This window comes from Mus pahari, chromosome 19 (genome assembly GCF_900095145.1).
Source record: "Mus pahari chromosome 19, PAHARI_EIJ_v1.1, whole genome shotgun sequence".
NCBI lineage: Eukaryota > Metazoa > Chordata > Mammalia > Rodentia > Muridae > Mus > Mus pahari.
The window spans coordinates 34,191,534-34,212,199 of NC_034608.1; the positions used below are offsets into that span (position 1 = coordinate 34,191,534).

At 43.2% G+C, this 20,666-nt stretch overlaps 1 protein-coding gene across 2 annotated transcripts in view; it reads right to left on the reverse strand.

Annotated features, from left to right (window-relative positions):
• Csmd1 (CUB and Sushi multiple domains 1) overlaps positions 1–20,666 on the reverse strand; it is a 1,532,231-nt gene that overhangs the window by 40,652 nt on the left and 1,470,913 nt on the right. For both annotated transcript variants that reach the window (XM_021218735.2, XM_029532138.1), the window contains 2 exons: positions 20,239–20,433; positions 11,538–11,711 (listed from right to left, as the gene is read on the reverse strand). In XM_021218735.2, coding sequence (XP_021074394.1) covers positions 11,538–11,711; positions 20,239–20,433 — 369 coding nt within the window. The remainder of the gene's footprint in view (positions 1–11,537; positions 11,712–20,238; positions 20,434–20,666) is intronic.

Sequence of the window (20,666 nt, forward strand, 5' to 3'; positions counted from 1 at the left end):
AAGAAGAAGAAGAAGAAGAAGAAGAAGAAGAAGAAGAAGAAGAAGAAGAAGAAGAAGAAGAAGAAGAAGAAGAAGAAGAAGAAGAAGAAGAAATTATTCCACTTGGGAAATGGGTCTATGTAACTATTTATAGAATTTCAGAAGGAGGGACAGAGATCATAAACATGTCCAGTTTAAGAGATGTTCATTTGAGTCATGTGAAAACCACTACTAGAAAAAAGAAGTCTCATAATCAGTAGGATGTATAATGAAGTTCAGGGAAGACACATATTGAAGGTGATAGGATCTATTGTGGAACGAGCTCACTGCTAGTCCAGTAAGCCAAAGGATGTGAGACTGTGCCCATGAACTCTACGCTGGCAAGAGATGGTAGAGGGAATAGATGGCTGCAGTTCTTGCTAAACTCATGGAGGTGAAGGACTGAGCAGGGAACAGCCCTGTGGTCAGGGAGAGAAGAAAGGCAAGTCAGGTTTTCTCTGCTTAGCTAGGACCTGTTTCCAGCTGCCCTCTCTCTGTCTCCATCCCCCTTCCTCCCACACGTGCTTTCATTTTGTTACACACACTCAATTTCTTTTATATCTTCCCCATTATATAGAAATGGGTTCCTTTTAACTCAATAGAACAAGAACAGACAATGTAGCTTACTTTAGAAACCTGGGTTTGGGATTGCCAAGAGTAGCAGAGACCAATGCTTTGGTTCCACACACAAAGCCTGTGTAGGCGCACATGTAGGTGGAAGTTGGTGCATATGTACAGGTGAAGCTTCCTGTGGTTGCCATCGCTCCAGCAGAGCAAGCAGAGACCATGAGAACTGAGAGAAATATCACCCAATTATTGTCACACTCCATTGGGCTTCACGTCACCATTTTGCAGCAACTAGAATAGCAATCGGTATTTCTGCTTGGGACAACGTTCTCCTTGTCTTTATCACCAAGCTTGTGATCAGGAAGTGACATCATAGAGGAGAGGGACAGCACAAACGGAATGGGATGTACAATGAGAAATTATCAGTCTGATAGGATTTACAGTCACCATGGTGACAAATCCCTGGATGTGTTTGTGAGGGTTAATTGAGGGAGGAAGACCCATCCTATATGAGGGCTGTGCGATTTTTATGGGCCAGGTTCCCAGAACAGTTTCAAAGGAGAAAGTGGGCTGAGAACCAGCATTCATCTTTCTGTTTCCTGACTGTAGCTACAATGTGATCAGCTGCCTCAAGTTCCCTGCCTGTCCTCCCATAATGGGCTCTACCTTCAAACTGTGAGCTGAAATAAATCCTTCCTCTTTTCAGTAAGCTATTTTCTTTGTAAGCTGCTTTGTCTCAGCAAGAAGATCAGGAAGGCCACACTAGATTGCCAACTCCATCATTTGGAAGGTTTCCTGGCCATCTGGACCTAGTTAGTTCTTCTCTATGCATATTACTTCCCATACTCGAAAACTTACTGCCATCAGCAGGTTTTCAAGTAAAACTAAATGCCTTTGTAGTTGGCAGATCTGTCTCTGAGACCCGCCACTGATGGTATAATGGAAGGACACTGGCTGCAGAGCTGCATCCTAGGCCCTATCAGCAGTGTAGCACGCTCTCATGATGCTCAGTGGAGGTACGCTCCACCTCCAGCCACAAGGACCAGAAAAAGCCCCATAGGAGCCACAGCACGACTTCACACAGAGTAGTAGCTGCTTCTAAGGTAATGGATACTATACCTAGTACCAAAATTACAGTCAGACCCTCAGAGATTACTAAACCACTTATATACAGGCTATCATTCTCTATCAGTGCTTCTCAACCTGTGCAATGTGACCCTTTGAGAATCATATACCAGATACCCTGATTATCAGACACTTATATTATGATTCATAACAGTAGTAAAATTACAGCTATGGAGAAGTGACAAAATAATTTTATGGTTGGGGATCATCACACCATGAGGAGTTGTATTAAATGATCACAGTGTTAGGAAGATTGAGAACCACTGTTCCAGATAGTTCCAGGAGATTTGAGGGTCACTTCTGAATGCGGTCACTGAGAACCAGCCATGGGTTGCTGAAGAGGGTACATCTAACAAAGTCCCAAAACCTCTCTCAGTTAGACAGCTATGATTGGGAACACTCATTTTCAAACTCTACACATCTCCACCCAGCTTCTAGTTCGCACATAACTTGAAGTGGTATACGCCTTTAAGTCATGTTGTCAGGTATGTATCCCTTAGGAGGCGTGTAGCAAGGTGTACTACATCTGCAAGGAAAATTTCCCCAGGGTATTGCACATTCCAATTGGCTACCCTACTCTCTGTGGAACTAGCCTAACTGCTTAAAGACAACAGGGGATACCCTTCAAAATCTCTGCACTCCAGCCTTTTGCCAAGTGGAAGAAAGAATCTATAGGTTGATGTGGTAGCTTACATTCCTAATTTGAATAAATGTAGATGAGATATCCTGGCTTCCTTTCTGTAGATAAGATCATCCTGGTTTCGCCCTGACGAAAAAAAACTTAGAGGAGAGGGGTTTTCTTTTCGTTCAGGATTCCAGCTCATAGCCCATCACTGTAGGGGGTTCTAATTAGCAGGACCTTAAAACTGCTGGCCATATCCTGTATATAGTGGGCTGGGTCTTTGCATATTGTTTTACATAATTAAGACAATCCTCCATAGGCCTGCCCACAGGGGAACCTGATCTTCAATGCCAGGCCAAGACTCCTTCCCCAGGTAATTCTTGTTTGTGTGTGGTTGACAGTTAATATTGACCATCACACCGGTGATCCCTGATGTGAAATAGCTGCTCACTTCCATTTCCATTCACATGTACAGAATAGTCACAACAATTTCATTTATAGGATTTAACTCAAATACCAACAATAATATGTCAAAAAAATTAGGGAAGAAAAATCTCCCTCAGGTCAAACTTGAACTAAATGCACTCTGAGTCCTGCTTTGAATTTAAGATGGCATTGTAACGTAATATTTGTTTGTCCTTTGACTGTGAGAGTCTTTTTAAAAGTCCTTACTGATATCTTGGATTTGAGTAGTAAGTAAATGTACCTAGAAAGAGGTTATTGGTCTCATCACCACACTGGTGTGAGACTTTGTCCTGAGGGTTATCTAGATCCCTATTCAGGAATGTGTTTGTGTATGGAAATAGATGCTTCCCCATTTTGAGGGATGGCCTTTCCATTCCCCCAGTCCCCAGCCCACTGTATTGTCTTCTATGGTACTTTTGAGAAGTCTAGTATAACTATGTATAGCAGTTAATTTTTATAGTATTGTTGGGATGTAATCCCATGACAAAGGTATTACGACATGACACCTAAATAGGAAAGCATTTATTTGGGCTTGCTATGGTTTTGGAGAGATATGAGTCTGTTATGTCAGGGACATGTGGCCACAGGCAACAGACACAGCATGGGGAACAGACAAAAGCTTTCACTTTGAACAAAATCTGGAAGTAAAGAAAGCTCATTGGGATTGCTAAGAGTCTTTAAACCCTCAAAACCCACCTCCAGTGACACATCTCCAACAAAGCCACATCTTCTAAGCCTCCCCAGCCAGTGCCACTAACTGGGGACCAAGTATTCAAATATCTGAGTCTCTGGTTTACATTCTCATTCAAATCTTCATGCCAGGGGATGCCTCACCTCACATAGGGCTGGGAATGAAGTAAAGAATCAGGTATAGTCCCTAGAGACTGACAGATGGACAGACAGACAAGCAGAGGCTCAAAGAATGCCAGTCTTGCATGCTGGAGACACGTTGGAAGACTGGATATCCTAAATCATACAAAAAACAAACTATAGGCCACACACCAGAGGGCATGTGCCATATGTGAACACTGCACACTTTATATAAGGGGCTTTTTTTTTTTTTTTTTTTTTTTTTTCGAGACAGGGTTTTTTTTTTTTTTTTTTTTTTTTTTTGTAAAATTTGATTTTCTTATCTGCAGCAATTCTAGTACCAAGTCCCCAGAGGGATGAGCAGGACAGGAACAGGTGAACATAAATCTCTGGGGTTTTGGAATGGAGTGTGAAGTGTTGGAAATGTAAATTCAACAACGTTGTGCTGATTCCATGGAACCCCTGCCTGTGAGTGTACTGCACAGAACCTTACCTGTGGTGAAGGGCAGCACTGGTGGAGCAGGGAACATCTTACAAGGAGGTGCAGAGTGAACCCCTCTGCTCTACAAGGAGACACAAGGACCCTGTCATGTACATCTCTACTCTCTCCCCTGAGACCTTTCTTGCCTGCAGCTCCCCTTCCACTCTGTCAGTGTCTGTCACTGTGAATATTCAATACGCCCGTGAGGATTAAATTGTAACCATTTTTAGAAAATCTACAAACCAAATGTCCAACCTTAGCATTCGCCTGGCGATTATCAGTATTTTGTGCTGACAATGGAATATTGAGTCTTAAAAATATCCCGTCTCTTAGGAGAGTCAGAACGGCAGGCTGCATGACGTGATGCCATCTGTGTAGCGAGCACCTTTGGACAGTGGATACCAGAGCCATTTTGAAGACCCTTCTTAAGTATTAACAAGCAGTCGTAAAATGTCAAGTGGATCAGATCCGTGAACGGCATGAAAGCTAGTGCTGGCATTAAACATCCATGGATGCTTTGAAATCTGTGTATCTATGTTTAAAAGAACACTGCAGAGTACTGATGTGTGAGTCTGTTTGACTTCTGAGTACAATTAGCAATGATAATGCTGCTGAGCAACTCCTCGTTGCCACACAAAGGCAATGGCTCCCGAGATCATGAAGTCCTGTGGAGGACAAGAGTTTGACCAGCTATGCTACCCCAGGTACCTCTGGTGGCAACATCGACCAAGGACCTAATGCCTCTGTCATATAATATACTTGTGTCAATTGTTAAGAACGCAGGGGCAAAACTGGAGGATTTGTGTTTGAGGACTCTGAACTGGCCACCTTCCCTAAGACACCATACATACTTCACAGAAATATGGGCGAGCACACATCTTCATGGAGGAGAGAAGAAATTCCTCTCTTCTAATAAAAGCACTTTTCCTGTGATGACACTAAGTATTTTTCCCGGCTATTTTATTAAATATTTTACATAGACCTCTCAAAATCTATAAGGTATTTGAAGAATACATTCCAATTTTATTCCCTTCAATCTACAAAAAAAAAAAAAATCTAAAATTCAGTTTTGAATGATGAGATCTAGCTACATCAGCCTTGGTGAATGTCACCACATTATGCTCACAATAGGAAGTGTGTCTTCCTAGTCATTGTGGTTCCACAAACACAAACCTACTTCAAACAGCAATCCATTGTACTGGAAAGTTGAGATTTTTATATAGGGTTCCACATCAGAGGCATCTTTGATAGCAAGAATTGAAGAGGTAACCAAGTAGGGGAGCTGAGGGCTCACTCTGTCCTAGGAAAATCTATATGCTATAAGTGCATTATCAAGAGATTAACACCTTTACAGCAGGGGCCCCAAATTATAATTATACCCCTTTGTTCTAGCTTGTGTGCTCAGGGTTGGGTTCAAGGGATATTACTACAAAAATCAGACAAATACAAGAAAATAATTAAGAGAACACTGTGATAATAAAACTTTCCTGATGGGTTAGGAGGCACCTGGTAGGGGGGATATGGGGTCTGTGTCCTTGTAGCATAATGACCCAGGCTAGATTGCTATACAGATGGAAACACAGAGCAAGTCCTCAGTCACTTAGAGAATTCTAGAGGCCACAGTCCTAGTACAGGAGTCATCCACAATGTTGTGCCATGATACACTTGCACATGCCTTCACATTGAGTTCATCTGCAAGGACACACACACACACACACACACACACACACACACACCCCACACCACACAAGCCTTACTTAGAGCTTCAGGCTCAGAACTCAGATTAGGGACTCTGAATGGGGCCAGATTCCAGTCTCGAGTATGAGCCAAGAAAATTGCCCTACCTCTCCTTAAATACAGCCTTTATATAGAAAATTCCACAAGACATGGTTAGTGTATAATCATCCTTTCAAATACTGACTCATTTCTATTCAATGAGCAGAAATATTCTTCACTAGTGGACACCACTAGACACATCTAGAGTACCAGATGCAAGGTAGAGTATCTCTTCCACCATAATCAGAAAGGACCATGCAAAGCAAAATATTCCTCTGGGTACTCATCAAGATAAATAGGAGACTTCCCACCCACAACATGTACCAAACATCCACCATCACATCTTATATAATGCTGGGAATCACATGGGCTGGGACTCAATATAGTTTGGATCCACAGAAGCCCTGGAGACAGAGAACAGGTAGGCAGCTCTCTTCTGAAGCGAGGCTCCATTATGATGCCAAACACATCTGCCATGATAACTTGATCTGTCATGGAGATGGCTTTTATACTTAGTCTAGAACCTAACTTTCTAGTATACTGTGTCTACAGTTACTAACCATGTTGCTAATGCCAGCACAAACCTTCATCCCACACCGAGCACATGAACTTAATTAGTTTTATTCTTCCCAACACAACTTTTATGCATCTCTACCTACCCTTCCATGGCTGGCAAAGACAAGAAAAACTTACCATAACCAGCTCATTGCATCTTTCATCCCATGACATTTCAGGTATCTAAAATTATCTATTTATTATTTCCAATATTTCTGTTGGCTAAATAATGCTAAAATGTTTCCCAGGCATTCTCAACAAACTAAGGTCACCAGATCCATTACCATAGGGGCACACCCATCCTCAATGCCTATGCAGGCTCTCCGCAGAATTGGCATCAAGAAGCTGCGTGTTTGGCTCCTTTTATGCCAACTTGACACATGCTAGAATCATTTGGGAAAGAGGATTCTCAGCTGAGATTCAGAACATTTACCTCTATTCAAGTCCTGAGTGTATTTTTTTAAATAAGTGCTTGATATAGGAGAACCTAGGCCACTATGGGTAGTGGTGCTATCCCTAAGCAGGTGGTCCCAGGGTATGTAAGAAAACAGACTCTTGTATCCACAAAGATAAGCCAAGAAACAGTGTCCCTCTTTGCTTTCTCCATTATCCCTGCTTTCAGGCTCTTGCCCTGATCTCCCTCATGGTGGACTATGGTGAGGGACTGCAAGCTGGAATGAACCCTTTCTTCCACAAACTGTGAGCATGGCATTCTAACACAGCAATAGTAACCCCTACTAAGACACTGGGTATGGAACATTGAAATGCATAAAGAATGGAGTGGGAGAGTGGAGCATCCTGACAGGGGAACTGAGTTAGGTGGAAAAATATAGAAGTACAGCCGTGGACACGGGCAATGGCCTATCTGTGTTTCTCAGCACTGTTTATGGTCTCCAGACCACAGTGGATTTCTCCTATAAGATCCTGTCTTTCACTCTGTCACTGGCCACATCCAGGGAAACACACCTGCTGCCTCCACTTCCTGTGGAATACCTGATCCTCTCCTCCTGTCTTTGGGTACTTCCTGTGCTCTTCTCATTGCAGTGGGGTTTTTTTTTTGTTTTTGTTTTTTCTTTTTTCTTTTTTCAAATCCACAGGTTTGAGGGTTATTATTTTATTTTATCAAGCGATAATCTCTCTTTGACTTGAGACCATGTTATTTCATATATTGTTTTCTGAATTTAAAAATATGAATATTTTACTTTGGGGAAGAATATATCTTCCCCAAAATGTCATGATTGATATACGAAGAAATCAAGGCCTTCGAGACACGACAAGACGGGTGTACATACGAACTTATAGAGACTGTGACAGCATGCACAGGGCCTGTTTGGATCTGTTCAAGTTGGGGTCCTAGAGCTGGAAAGGGAATTAGATAATGCCCCCATTCCTAACCCAGTGCTATCTCCAGGTATACTCACTTGCAAAGAAAACTTAGTTTTCTCCAAGGGATCCTCACCAGGGGAACAAACCACTCTTAAGCATAGACCACCTGGCCAAATGAACTCAATGGCATTGCTGGGGCCTTGTGCCCACTTATGGATCCTTTGTGTCTCTATGATGGCTTCTGTTTTTCTGCTTTTATGGGATTCCTCTGTGTGTGCATGCGTATGTCTCTGAGTGTTTCCTCTGCGTGTGCATGCGTATGTCTCTGAGTGTTTCCTCTGCGTGTGCATGCGTATGTCTCTGAGTGTTTCCTCTGCGTGTGCATGTGTATGTCTCTGAGTCTAAATGTGTTTCTTTGTTTCTTCTCCTTGTTTGGAAGTTTTACTCTGACTTGTTTGTTTTTGCTTTATCTTATTTTATTATTATTATTTAAATGCCTGCTTGTTTTCTAAGAGAGACAGAAAGGGTATAGATGTGGATGGGAGGGGAGGTAGAGAGGAAGTGGGGAGAGACAACCGTGACTAGAATACGTTATTCAATAAACTATTTTTAAATAAATAAAAAAAATAGCTTCACCAAATGGCATGACTGATTTTAAAAGTCCTTTTCCAAAGTGACCATGAGTCAGCTGCCATAAGGCAGTGGTAGCTCTGCTGATCCCTCAAGGTCACTCAGCTTGGAAGACAGCCACAGTGCTCTCAAGAAGGCCCTGGCATTGGAAACACTGAGGTGCTGATTTGAATATCAAATAACAAATCACAACATGGAAGGAAAATAACAGCTTCATTGATGTCCCAGAGCATCTAAGCATGTGGGGAGCTCATTGGCTCTGTGGGGATGAGGCATGTGGTACTTTGGGAGGAGAAGAGTTATTGGTTCTCCACTTCCCATCATACCCGGGTCCTCTGTCCATGTCTCCATGTGGCTCAGTGTTGGTCGAAGAGTGCAGCTGCCCTTTGCATCAAGGTTCGAGGAACTTATTCCCAGTCGAGCAGCACTAGATCAGGAGCCCCTGGTCTGTTACCACATAGCCTATATTTCAAGGCTATTTTTATGACTAGTGAAACATGACCATGGGCAAGCTCTCCTTACTTCTTTCTCTAAACCTTTTTCTCTTCCATGTCAGAAATAACATGCACTTACTTTGGGTTCTGATAACAATTCAGTAAAATGAAGCTTCAAACCGCCATATGTGTGTTACCAATAAAGACAGCATTCACAGATATTGTCTCTCATGAGGCATCTAGTTAGCATGTGGGCTCCGGAACTCTACAGCGATTATGGTGCCAGATAAACAGTATCTGCGCCAGGTTTAAGAATGTGCCTTTCTTGATCCATCTGTTGACTATCCCACCATCTACCTTGGCAATAGTTCAGCTCAGCTCCCTCCTGCTCATCCACTCCCACGCGTATTCCACAGGCTGCACATCTGGCTGTGGTTTCCCTTGGGCCTACGTTCTTGTTAGGTTAGAGTATGTGGTCTACCCACCAGCAATCTGTTACTCCAGCACAGGGATACACTCATTATCATAATAGGCAGATTATGAATCTCAATAGTCAAGTTTCAATGGTCACTGTGAAACTATATTTGCTCAGCTGAAAAATCTTTACGCTAAATTTACTGCCCATTATTTAGCCAGCCACACGGTGGCTATGGGCCATCCTAGCCCTTTCCTGGCTGTTCAACTTCCTGTTAAATACTCTGCTCCTCTGATTCTATTACTTTTTTCACAAGTCCATCCAACTTCTCACCACTCAAATTTTCTTCTTTATAACCTGGAGGTTTCCCTCTCTTATGTTCAGTTTAAATTTCTCCTGGATTCAGAAGTGAGTCCAAAAATTTTCAAGATGGATGACATCTTATCAAGACCACATTTGTGGCAATGTAGGACCAGCAATGGGTCATTTGTCTCAACCTGTGGGGTTGGAGCCTTAAGTTTGGATAGAAGGATAACAGAGTAAGTAGAGGCTCATTTGGGACTAATGGGACATAAGGTGACCCCAAGCTTTAACAGTTTTATAAACTGAATCATTTAATTTTCCCAAGTTTCCCACGCAGCCTAACCTACATACTTACCTACCAGGCCAAAGCAGAAGATGTGTGTTTTGAATCACTCACCCTACCCCCTTTGGTGCTAACTTCCAGTGATGTAGAAAGAGAAGACATTGTCCCTCCTTGGGCTGCCATGTTGAAAGGGCTTTACAATGGCCACCAAGTCCTGAAGAACACTCAGGAAAGCACACATAAGTTCTGGAAAACTAAGGATAAGATAGGTACTAGAATATTGGGGGATGCTAGAGAAAGTTGACACAATGGAAAAGGAAGGAATTAAGATAGTCTGGGGTAATAGAGAGGGGTCAGGTACTATAATGGTGGGGTGATGGAAGGAGATGGGGTGATAGAGGGGTGGAATAATGGAAGAAAGTGGAGCAGTAGAGGGAGGTAGAATACTGAGGAATTGAGGTGATAGAGGAAGAGGAATGAGAAAGGGAGATGGGGAGATAGAAGGATGGGATGGTGGCAGGAGATGGTATCCTGAAGGTTGATAAAGGGAGGTAGGGTACTGGAAAGCTAGGGTGATGGAGAAAGATGGGATGACAGAGAAAGGTGGGATAATGGAGAGATGGAAAGATGGATGCATGAGGTAATGGAAGGAGGTGGGTACTGGGAGGGTAGGGTAATAAAGGGAGTTGAGATGATGACATAGTTGGGATACTACAGGTGAGGATGATGGAGGGAGGGAGGATACTGGAGAGAGGTAGGGTACTGAAGTGATAAGGTGATAAAGAGAGATGATAGAAGAGTGGGAAGATGGAAGGAGCTGGGATCCTGGAGATAGGTAGAGTACTGGTAAAATGCTATAGATCTGCATGACATTTAAGTGGTGATGAAGACATCAGTTGGAGCAACTTTGAGATACTGGCGTATCTGCACTATACGGTTACAGCTTTGTCCACATTCATGCAGAGAACCACCATCCCCCACTCTTTAAAATTATCAAAGAATAACAGCAGGAAAACAAAGCCACGGTATTACAGATATGTGCCACTGTAAACCGCTCACAGTACTTCCTAGGTTTGATGACTAATGTCTCAATTCCCTGATGGGATTTTTAAGCTGTTGAAAATGTAAAATGTGTATAACGCTTTGGAAATTCCTATTCCTCTTTGCTAAGTCTGTGAAGGTCTTTGAGGACCATGTAGTCTCATTCCTCTATGAGATAACTTGTTTAATTTAAAGATTTTATTTTTATTTTTAATAAAAATGTTGTGGATCTCCCTGGAGCTAATTATATTTCCTAGGGCTATCCAAAAGAGACATGTATGTGTGTGTCTCTGTGTGGGTGTATGAATGTGAGTTCAGTGTCTTTAGCAATAAGAAGAAATCCTGTGGAACAGGAGTTACAGGTGGTTGTGAGCCACCAATGACTTAAGTTCTGGGAACTGAACCTGGGTCCTCTGTAAGGGCTGTAAGCACTCTTAACCATGATGCTATTTCTCTATCCTCTCTACAAGACAGACTATATGCCAGAGCACATAAGACAAGGCCATCATTTATTTCTTAGACTTTCAGACAGTCTGAGAGTTAGAAAGAGAATGGTAGCTATAACACTGGCCAGATTCAGCAAGGCTGCCAGAGACTTAAGAGCCAGAAACCCGGCACTTCCCATACCATGATTCATTCTCAGACTGATTTGAATTATACCGCGTGGGGACTTATGAATAGCTTACCCAGACACCTTGTTTCTGATCCGCTCCAGAGACCATTGGCCAAGCACTCCCGGACGTGGGAGCCCACGAGTGTGTAGCCGGTATTGCAGGTAAAGATGGCAGTGGCTCCATATATAGTAAGCGTCCCTATTTTGTTACCATTTGGGGGAAAGGACAGGCTTCCACAGGAGATGACTGGAAGAGAAAAACTGTATTAGTCCAGGTCTGAGTTATAGCAGAAACCCTGGGTTATGGTTTTCCTAAAAAGCATACAGCAAGGATGTCTGCTAGGCCAAGAGGTCTAGTCTGCTGGGGCTTGACAGGTTAGTTGTCTCAGTTGGATTTTACATCTCTATTGTTTGCAACATAAAACCTCGGATGTCCTCGCATATCACAAAGCCATTGAGGACCCTGCAGTGACCCACAGCTTTTTCATTCTCACAGATTGATAACCATTTCTTCCAATGGTTATCAAATGGACACAGTATGTAATGCAGCAACCCACAAGACTATCTACTAAACAAGTAGACTGTCTACTCTCTTCTCTATATCCACCCTAAGAATGATGTATGTGGGGGCACTTACATATACCTTCCAGGGACATGAAAAATGCCCAAACATAGCATGCTGATTTGAAATCCATCACCTTTCACTCTAATCCTAGCACCTCGATCATTTTCTTTCCAGTTATTGGTAGGACCTAAGGGTATCCTTGGCATCCCAAGAATATGATGGGACATAGTTTCTATGACTTGAAATTAGTCCATTCCTGAAGGTAAATGAATGGTCACCCACAGTAGAAATACTAATGACACCCATGTGTTTGTATCTCAGATGCATAAATACTTGAGAGCAAAACCTATTGAATCTTGTAGTAGGAAGAAACATCCTAAAACCTTCAAGGCTGAATGATCATCAGAGGTTCGCAAGTGTTTCAATAAGATTGGAAGTCTTAGACAACCTACCCAAGAGAAAATAAATGTTCAGATCACTCACTAAGCTATGACATGTGCAGGACAAGGTCATACGAGGAAGTGACAAAAAGACAGAGCTCACATCTACAATAAATGGGCAAGAGATGGGAAGAGAACTCAATCATGAGGAGAGCTCTTTGCTCTGCTTGGTGAGCATGGCCAACCTCCTCTCAGTCTCTGGTGTCTGCTGCGACTGAGCATGACTGAGTGTAGTGGAAGTCAATGATGAAGACTATTTCAGAAACTGAGTCCACGAGGCAGCTGGTATCTTAGTTGTCTTTTTGCATAGATGTGATATGATACCTTAACGAAGCGACTTACAGGAAAGAGATTTATTTTAGCTTGCAATTTCATGGCAGGAAAGGCATGGTGCTGTTGAAAGCAGTGGTTCGTGCTCCCATGAGTGTGTCAGGAGCCTGAGGCATCTTGCTCTACCCCATCCCCAGCTAACAAAAGAGCAGAAAGAGACATGAACCTTCAAGGCTTGGCCAATGATCTACTTTCTCCAATAAGGCCATGACTTCTAAAGGTTACACAAACTCCCAAACAGCTTCACCAGCTGGGACCTAAGTATTAAGTATTCAAACAACAAGTCTGTATAGAATCTCACATGTAAACCACAATGGCCTAGACTCCAGAGGACTGGTGCATTGATGACTTGAACCCCAGCCAATGGATCCAATGATTGACATGTGAATGGACCATGAGGACTTTGACCTTATCCTAGAATGAATCCATTGATGGATTAAGCATCATAAGGAACTGTTGGAATGTTATAGATACTAGGGAGAGTGAGCCTGCTTAGAGAGAGGGTACTTTGAAAGACACATCTTATTCACTTTGAAAGACACACCTTATACATGACCCTCTTCTGCTTTTTTCTGCTTTCTAGAAACCTTGGATGAACAACTTTCTTCTTCTGTCCTGGTCAGTAAGGTCCTATCACAATCCAGAAACAAAGCAATCCAAGTGTTCAAGCCACAGACCCATGGGAACCCCTGCCATTATCACCCAATAGAAAGTGTCCCTTTTCAAAATTGCTTTTCTCTTCCAAGTAGTGTGACTCTTGTCCATAATCCCATCCACCATATTGGAGGCTGAGGATAGAAGACTGCCATAAAGTCGCAGCAGCCCTGGGTGAGACTGTGGTGTCTCAAATTATAAGATTGCTCAAAAACCATTTTCTTGGGTTTTTATCACTGTGATTAAAAACAAACAAACAAAAAAACCCCAAAAAAACAAAAAACAAAAAAAATCTAGCACAAAGTCAGAAGAAGAAAAATGGTACGAGTGTACTCTTGAAATCGCCCCCCCCCCCAGTTCAGCTTCTCTGAATACAAGGTGTGACTCCCACTCAGTAAACGGGCAGACCTGTTTGCTAGATATGATCTATAGGGGTCACTTGCCAGGAATCAGAAGCCCACAAAAATCTTGCTGAGAGAGCCTCCACATTACTCGGTGTCTGAGAGACTGCTAAGCTAAAGCCTTCACAGTGGCAAGTGTGAGCTTTCAATAATTTGCTAGCATGTACCATATCAAATGTCAATGGATTCAAGAGGGATTTAGGTTTTTATAATTTGCTGTGAACTTTTCTCTAAGCCTTTTCCCAAACACTGTGTGAACCCTACCTTGAACTGTGATATTTAGCAATTCATGTTGAAACTTCAGTGCTTGGTGGGGGGGGTTGGGGGGGGAGAGGGAATGTGTTCAATGACAAGGCTGGACCAGTTTCCTAGTTGAGAGCTCCACAGACCTTTATGGAAAGAACAGAGGGAAGATGCGCATAGGATTCTACCCTCTCAGCCTTGACTCACACATCCCGGTGAGGAGACTATTTAAAGTCTATCCTCTAATGAGGCTCATTAGATCACAAGCAACTAACAGAATAACCGCTGAGCTTCTGGGCAGCTGGATAATGGGATTCTAAGCCTAGAGTTTCTCTTGGCTGCAAACCCTGCTCATTAGTAAGGGTGGCAGAGCAACTTGGAAGAGCCTAATTGGGGAAACCATCAGCACTAAAAATAACCTTGTCACAAAACAAGGAGAAAGCCTATCTCTATGCTAGCCTCCTTCCTGGTCTCCAAAAATGGATTCATTAGCTGTGCTTTTCCCCTAGCACTCAAAACAGGGCCACACTCACAATTCACACTCTCAGAACCCACGTGGTGTCTTTGCACAGCAAAGGTGCTAAGTTGAGGGTCCCCAGAAGACACCCTGTGAGGGCTCCCTGAATGCTATTTTCTTACCATAGTGATGGGTGCCAAGCCACTCCTCAGAGGCAAGCTTCTTTTTCCTTCCCTCTAGAATTCACAGGGAGATCTACTTTGAAGCAGTAGCCTGATGGCACCTGTTTTCTCATACCACGAGGGCAGCGTCCCTGTCAGCAGCATGGACCCTTATAAACAATCTTTAATATTGATGCTTTCTGCTGCTATCGTCAATACGGCTCCACAATCGCGTGCAGCACACGGTAACCATGAGCAATCAGAGCTCTACACCTCTGCTGGGTGTGAGAAGAGGCAGGACATGCGCAGAGATGGTTGTAAACACATGAAGGAGTGATGCTGGACTACAGCCTGAGTCACTATGCGAACCCTACAGGCCCACAACGAAGATCTGTAGTTGGGTGTAAATCTGAAGGCCTCATCCAAAATGAGGATGCGCTTGACAGAATCAGCTGCCTGTACAGCAGTGAGCAGACACTAGAGCTACTGATGACTCTCGTGTTCAAGTCATGGTGTACAATGTCCACTCTGATAGTAGAGTAACAGTGGTCCTCAAGCAGGAGAATGGAATGCCTGTGCTGATTTTTGTGGACAGACCTCTGCCATCAGTCCATACATGTCTCTGGCTAGCCACTAGAAACCACAGAAGCCATGCTGCATCTCAGTTTGGTGAAGACCTGCTTTCAGAAAACTTGGAATTAATAGGCAATCGGGACAGTCTAGAACCTGGGTGACATTCTCTGTATACATTTTTAAAGGTCTAGCTTGGCTTTTTGTGCATATATAAATTTTAAAATGTAAAGATTTCTGATTCATGGATCTCCACAACAGACATGTCTCTTGCTTTTAAATATAAACAATATGAAGTGTGAGAGAAAGGATGCTGGATTCCCCCATTGTGTGGGTATTTTATCTGCAGTGGGAAGATTTCCTTCTCCTGTGCTGTGGAGCCACAGGGACTCTGAGACCTTAGAACCTCTTGGAGTGATAATGTCAACCCCCACCCCCAGCCCCAACCCCAAGAAGCTGGAGAACTTAGATGTACTCAGGGAGTTGTGATGTACTAAGGGGTGGCCGAGGGTCTGCATCTCCTCTGGGTTAAATGGCCAGCAAACCAGGAAACTTATCTCCCTGGATTCCAAACAGACACATCATGGAAAATAGTAGGTTCCCTTCACATCTCATCGCCTGGTCATTCCGAGATAAGCCACAGGTAACTAAAACCTTTTAAATTACAGTTCCAGTGCTACACCAACGGTTTCCATGACAACACATTTGAAGATACTGCTGATTCTGCCCTAGCACTATATGGAAAACAATCGTTTCTTCTATAGGGATGTAGTCACAGGCTAGAAAACTGGGCTTAGAAAAAAATGTGTCATTTTAAGTATGTTTAATTGAGAAATTGAATGGTGTTTGAGCTTTCTAGAGTTACCATGCTCCCATTTCAAAGAAAAGTAAACTGATACCAGTATTGATCTTGTATTTTTTTTTCTGGGTGTGTATGGATAAAATACAAATCATGAAAAATAAGTAAATTTCAGTTACAGTAAATTACAACTTCATAAGAAGTTGTAACTAACACATTCACCGATTTCTGTAGATTCCAGAAAATGAACATGTAATGCCCCAATTTCTTTCTTTTTCTTCACTTTTGGAAGGGTCAGACCTGGGACTCCTTTACTCCTTCTCAGTGGCCTATTTACTCTGCTCATTCTGAGAGATGAGATGTTTGTCTGACTTAATTTCCTAATTGTTATAAAGAGAACTACTGTTAGATACTGAACTAAAGCTGACTGAGGAGGATAACTGGTGGGAGGGGGACTGGAGACAAAAGCTGACTGAGCATGCTCATTTCTGTTCCTGCATCTCTCCCCTGCTCTGTATCTGAAATGAGATGCCTGGACATTTGAAAACTATGATCACCATAAATAGCTTCTCCAAAATACAGCCCAAGACACAGAAGTCCCTGGTATCTTTTCAGAGTCCACAGACATCCCTCTATTCAGTTCCTAGACTATGAACTACCTGAGTATCTTATACCTCCACTGAAATAGCATAATTAAAGAAGTTCTGAGCAAGGATGGAGGGCCCAGCCATACCCATGCAGCCTTGTCCCATAGAGACTTAAAAGAACACTCTTCTCACAAGCTATTGTTCTGCTTGAAAAAAAAAACACCTTATTGTTAATAAAAGTATACTATTTATATTAGTATGAGAGACTTGCTATCATTTTATATAAATTAATGTCCATCTATATCTTCTCAGTTTTCATCAAAAGTACTTAAATGTTTTTAAATAATTGGCTGTTTCAATTTGTAACATAGGAAAAGAACATTTTCAAGAAATCTTCAAGCTTTTCCCCCTGGCCACAGACCCTCTGTGTCATGGCCAGTGTAGTGCTTTATTCAGACAGCTGTCTTTAGGTTCTGAGCCAGTTCACTTTTGGTTTCCTGGGTGAGATTGACAGGCTAAGGTTAGACTGGAAGGGTGAGTCCTTTAAAAAGGCCTCCTGGTTCCTGTCTTCAGAGAGATGGAAACCATGAAGCTGGAAAGGGTGAAGGAGACACATTAGAATCTGAGAATGGATCCCAGTATCTGAGATTGTACATTGAGAACCAGCGATAATCACAAGGCCCATGTTCTGCCTGTGAATGTGAGCAGACAGCCGGTCCTGACCCAGTTTGATTCATGTGCAGACAGGACTCCAGTAGCATTGAGAAGGCAGCTCTGGAAGACCCCAGGCAGGGAAGACACAAACCCTATGGGTTCATCTAATGTTACACGCTACACCTATGAGTGTATCCCATGTCCCATGAAGAACCTGTGTGCCTATGAACTGTCAGACAGAGACCCTGTGGCTCCATCCAATGTTACAAGCAGAGTCTGTATGCATATGCAGAAGCTGTGGGCCCATCTAATATTAGACACAGAACCTGAGGGCCCATCTGTGCTACATGGAGCTAATGTATTTGGGATACATGTTTTCTCTACAGATGCAACTCCTCGGGAACTACTGGCTGCACTGTAACCTTGACAACAGTTGTTTCTGAAGTTAGGGATCCTTTCCACAAGGGCCTGTGGGAAGAGGCTGGAGAATATTTTGAACTCCCGGGTGTCATTTTCATAGCATTAGCAACAGCAAACAAGGTCTAGAATGCTAGATAACAGCACCATAACCCTCCACAATAAGTCAGGAGTGTCTGTTCTGATGCACCTATATTTCCACAAAGGAGTTTCTAAAAATTAGCCAGCCTTTTTCCAATGAAAAAAAATTTCAAAATGCATAAATAGAAAAAAATTGATAATAACTGTGGTAGCTTGAATGAGAATGGCCTTCACAGGCTCATAGATTTAAATACTTGGTACCCAGTTGGTGAAAGTATTTGGGAAAGATTAGGAAGTGTGGCCTCATGTCACTGAAGTGTGGGGACTTATGTCACTAGGGTGGGCTTTGAAGTTTCAAAAGCACATGGCATTCCCGGTTACCTTTCTGTCTCCTACTTGACTATCAGGATGTGAGCTCTCAACCGCTGAACCGGTGCCTTGCCTTTGTTCCACAGTCTTGAGTAATAACCTACAGACCCCTAAGCCTGATTAAACTTCTTTTATAAGTTGCCTTGATCATGGGACCTCATCACAGTAAGAGAAAAGTGACTAAGACAGCATTATCCACCTTTCCAGGTAAGAGAGAACTTTTAGTGGAGTCCTAAGAATAAGCACATAGCTCCCTGTGAACTTTCCAGTCCTGAGCCCTGCTTTGTCTTTCTCAAACACAGATTTCCATCTCCAAGCCACTCTCCCAGGGCAATCTGGATGCTTGAACAATGTTGGTAAACATCCTGTCTTTATAAGACAGCAAGGGTTTCAGAGATGTGGGTGAGACAAGATGAAGTCTTAGAGTGAAGGGGCTGTCCTTGCCAAGACGGATAACCTGAAATCTAGACCTGAATAATCCATCTAAAGCAAGGCATACTTTCAGGTGGATTCTACTGACTCTAGCAAAATATGTCTATGCTTCTATGGTAGCATGCAAACGAGACACATTGCAGCATGTGGCACAGAGCTCATACCCAGTCACATGTGACAGCAGTCACCAGTATGCACAGAGCATATGTACGGGGTCAGAAGGTGGGTACAGTTGATATGTGGCTCCTGTCACACCAGATGAAGTTAAAGAGCAAGGGTGTGTGTGTGTGTGTGTGTGTGTGTGTGTGTGTGTGTGTGTGTGTACAATTGATTTCCAGAACCTCAGGACCTGGTTCCACGTCCTTTCCTAGTAAGGGGTACTTGGTACTTCTCGGTTGGGTTCAAGAATCGGTAAAGCCCCAAGTTTGCAAAGAGTCACTTGTAAGGTGTAAAGTATTCTGGAAATGCAGTTTAGGCAGTGGCATCAAGATGACCCTGCTTACCAAGGTCTAAACACAGGCTGAGAGGGCTACATCAGGCAGCCTTGGAATCAGGTATAGGAGAATATGTGGAGCCTGCTGCATCTACAGAAGCCTCCCACAAGCCCTTTAAGGAGACCAAAGTCTGTCATGTCAAAGCCTCTGTCCTGTCCTCGTCTCTTCTTGATAGCCCTAATTCTGGGCTCTCAAATCACAAAGCAGCTCTAAGGAGCCACGGGATAAGGGTGAGTGGCATAAATGTGGGACAGATATATCAGGACAATGGTGAGGAGAATTAACTATGAGATCCTGCTGGGGCATTGGACACCATCAGGAGGGGTCATCCGAGCCACCTGGAACCAATACAGGCAAACTGACAGCAGCTTTGGGAAAGGTGTCCTCGTGAAGAAGGGGATTTAGGACTTGACTGTCTCATGCCACCACCCTCCCTTATTTATCTCTAGGTTCCCGGGAAGAGCTTGTCTTACATGAAGAATTAGCATTGGCTGTATTAAAAGTCGAACTGAAGTTATTATGTAAAGCACCTAATCACACATGCCTTTGTTTCTCTCTCTCTATTCTGCTTCCATTCTTCCTGCATTGTGTACTGCGTAAATCTCACCCAGTCCAACTGCATGTCTTGGTGTTTGATAATTTCCTGTCAACAATCGGTGGAGATTGGATATCAGAGGTGTACAAATCAAAAGGCGCGCTGAACAATGTCAGCTTTGTCTCGCGCTCTTATTTATTCATATTTAACCGTTCATCATGCACCTGAGAGTATAATCATCTCCCTTTGCCAGACAGCCATTGTGGAGGACGGATTCCTTCAGCATAAATACTATTTCCCAAGCTCCTGATGAGACGTTTGTCAGGGCTTTCCTGCAGAAGAATAGCCAGCCCTTCAAACGTGTGCTTTTATTTGTCTTTAAGCTCAGATGTGACATTTTTGACTATTTTAATATTCTGAAGTTTATAAAATACTGTCATTAAGAAAGGAGCAAAGTGTTAGATATTTGATCCTGCAGTGCTTGTTTGAGCCTGCCATGCTAACACAGGGCTCTGATGGAGTCTTCAGAGGTGGTCCCACTGAAGCTGCATCCTGGAGTTCTGCACCCTGCCACCACTTACTTACCTTTACATCTGGGTCTGTCTTCCTCAGTGCTCCAGGTCCCATTGGCTTGGCACTGCAAGAGCCTCTGTCCCTGCAAGTAGTAGCCTGGGCTGCAGCTGAGGAGAACTTGAGCTCCGTATTCATTCAGCGATCCCGAAACCAGCCTCCAAAGCACATGCTCTGACAGCTGGCCTTCGATGCTAGGGCAGGGCACCGCTGCAAGAGAAATACCTCAGTGTCAGTATGGTTTCCCGACAGCTCTGACTGTCACTGCTTCTAGAAGGTAGGGGCTGCTGGGATGAGAAACTCATTGTGCTGTGTGACCTGGATGCCTTCAACTCTTACTTCATGACTTCTCTGTCTCAACATAATCATTCGGGAGGCATTCCGGGATTTCAGCCTGGAACCTATTGTCTTGTTACAGAAGTGGATGGGATCTTGTGGTCAGA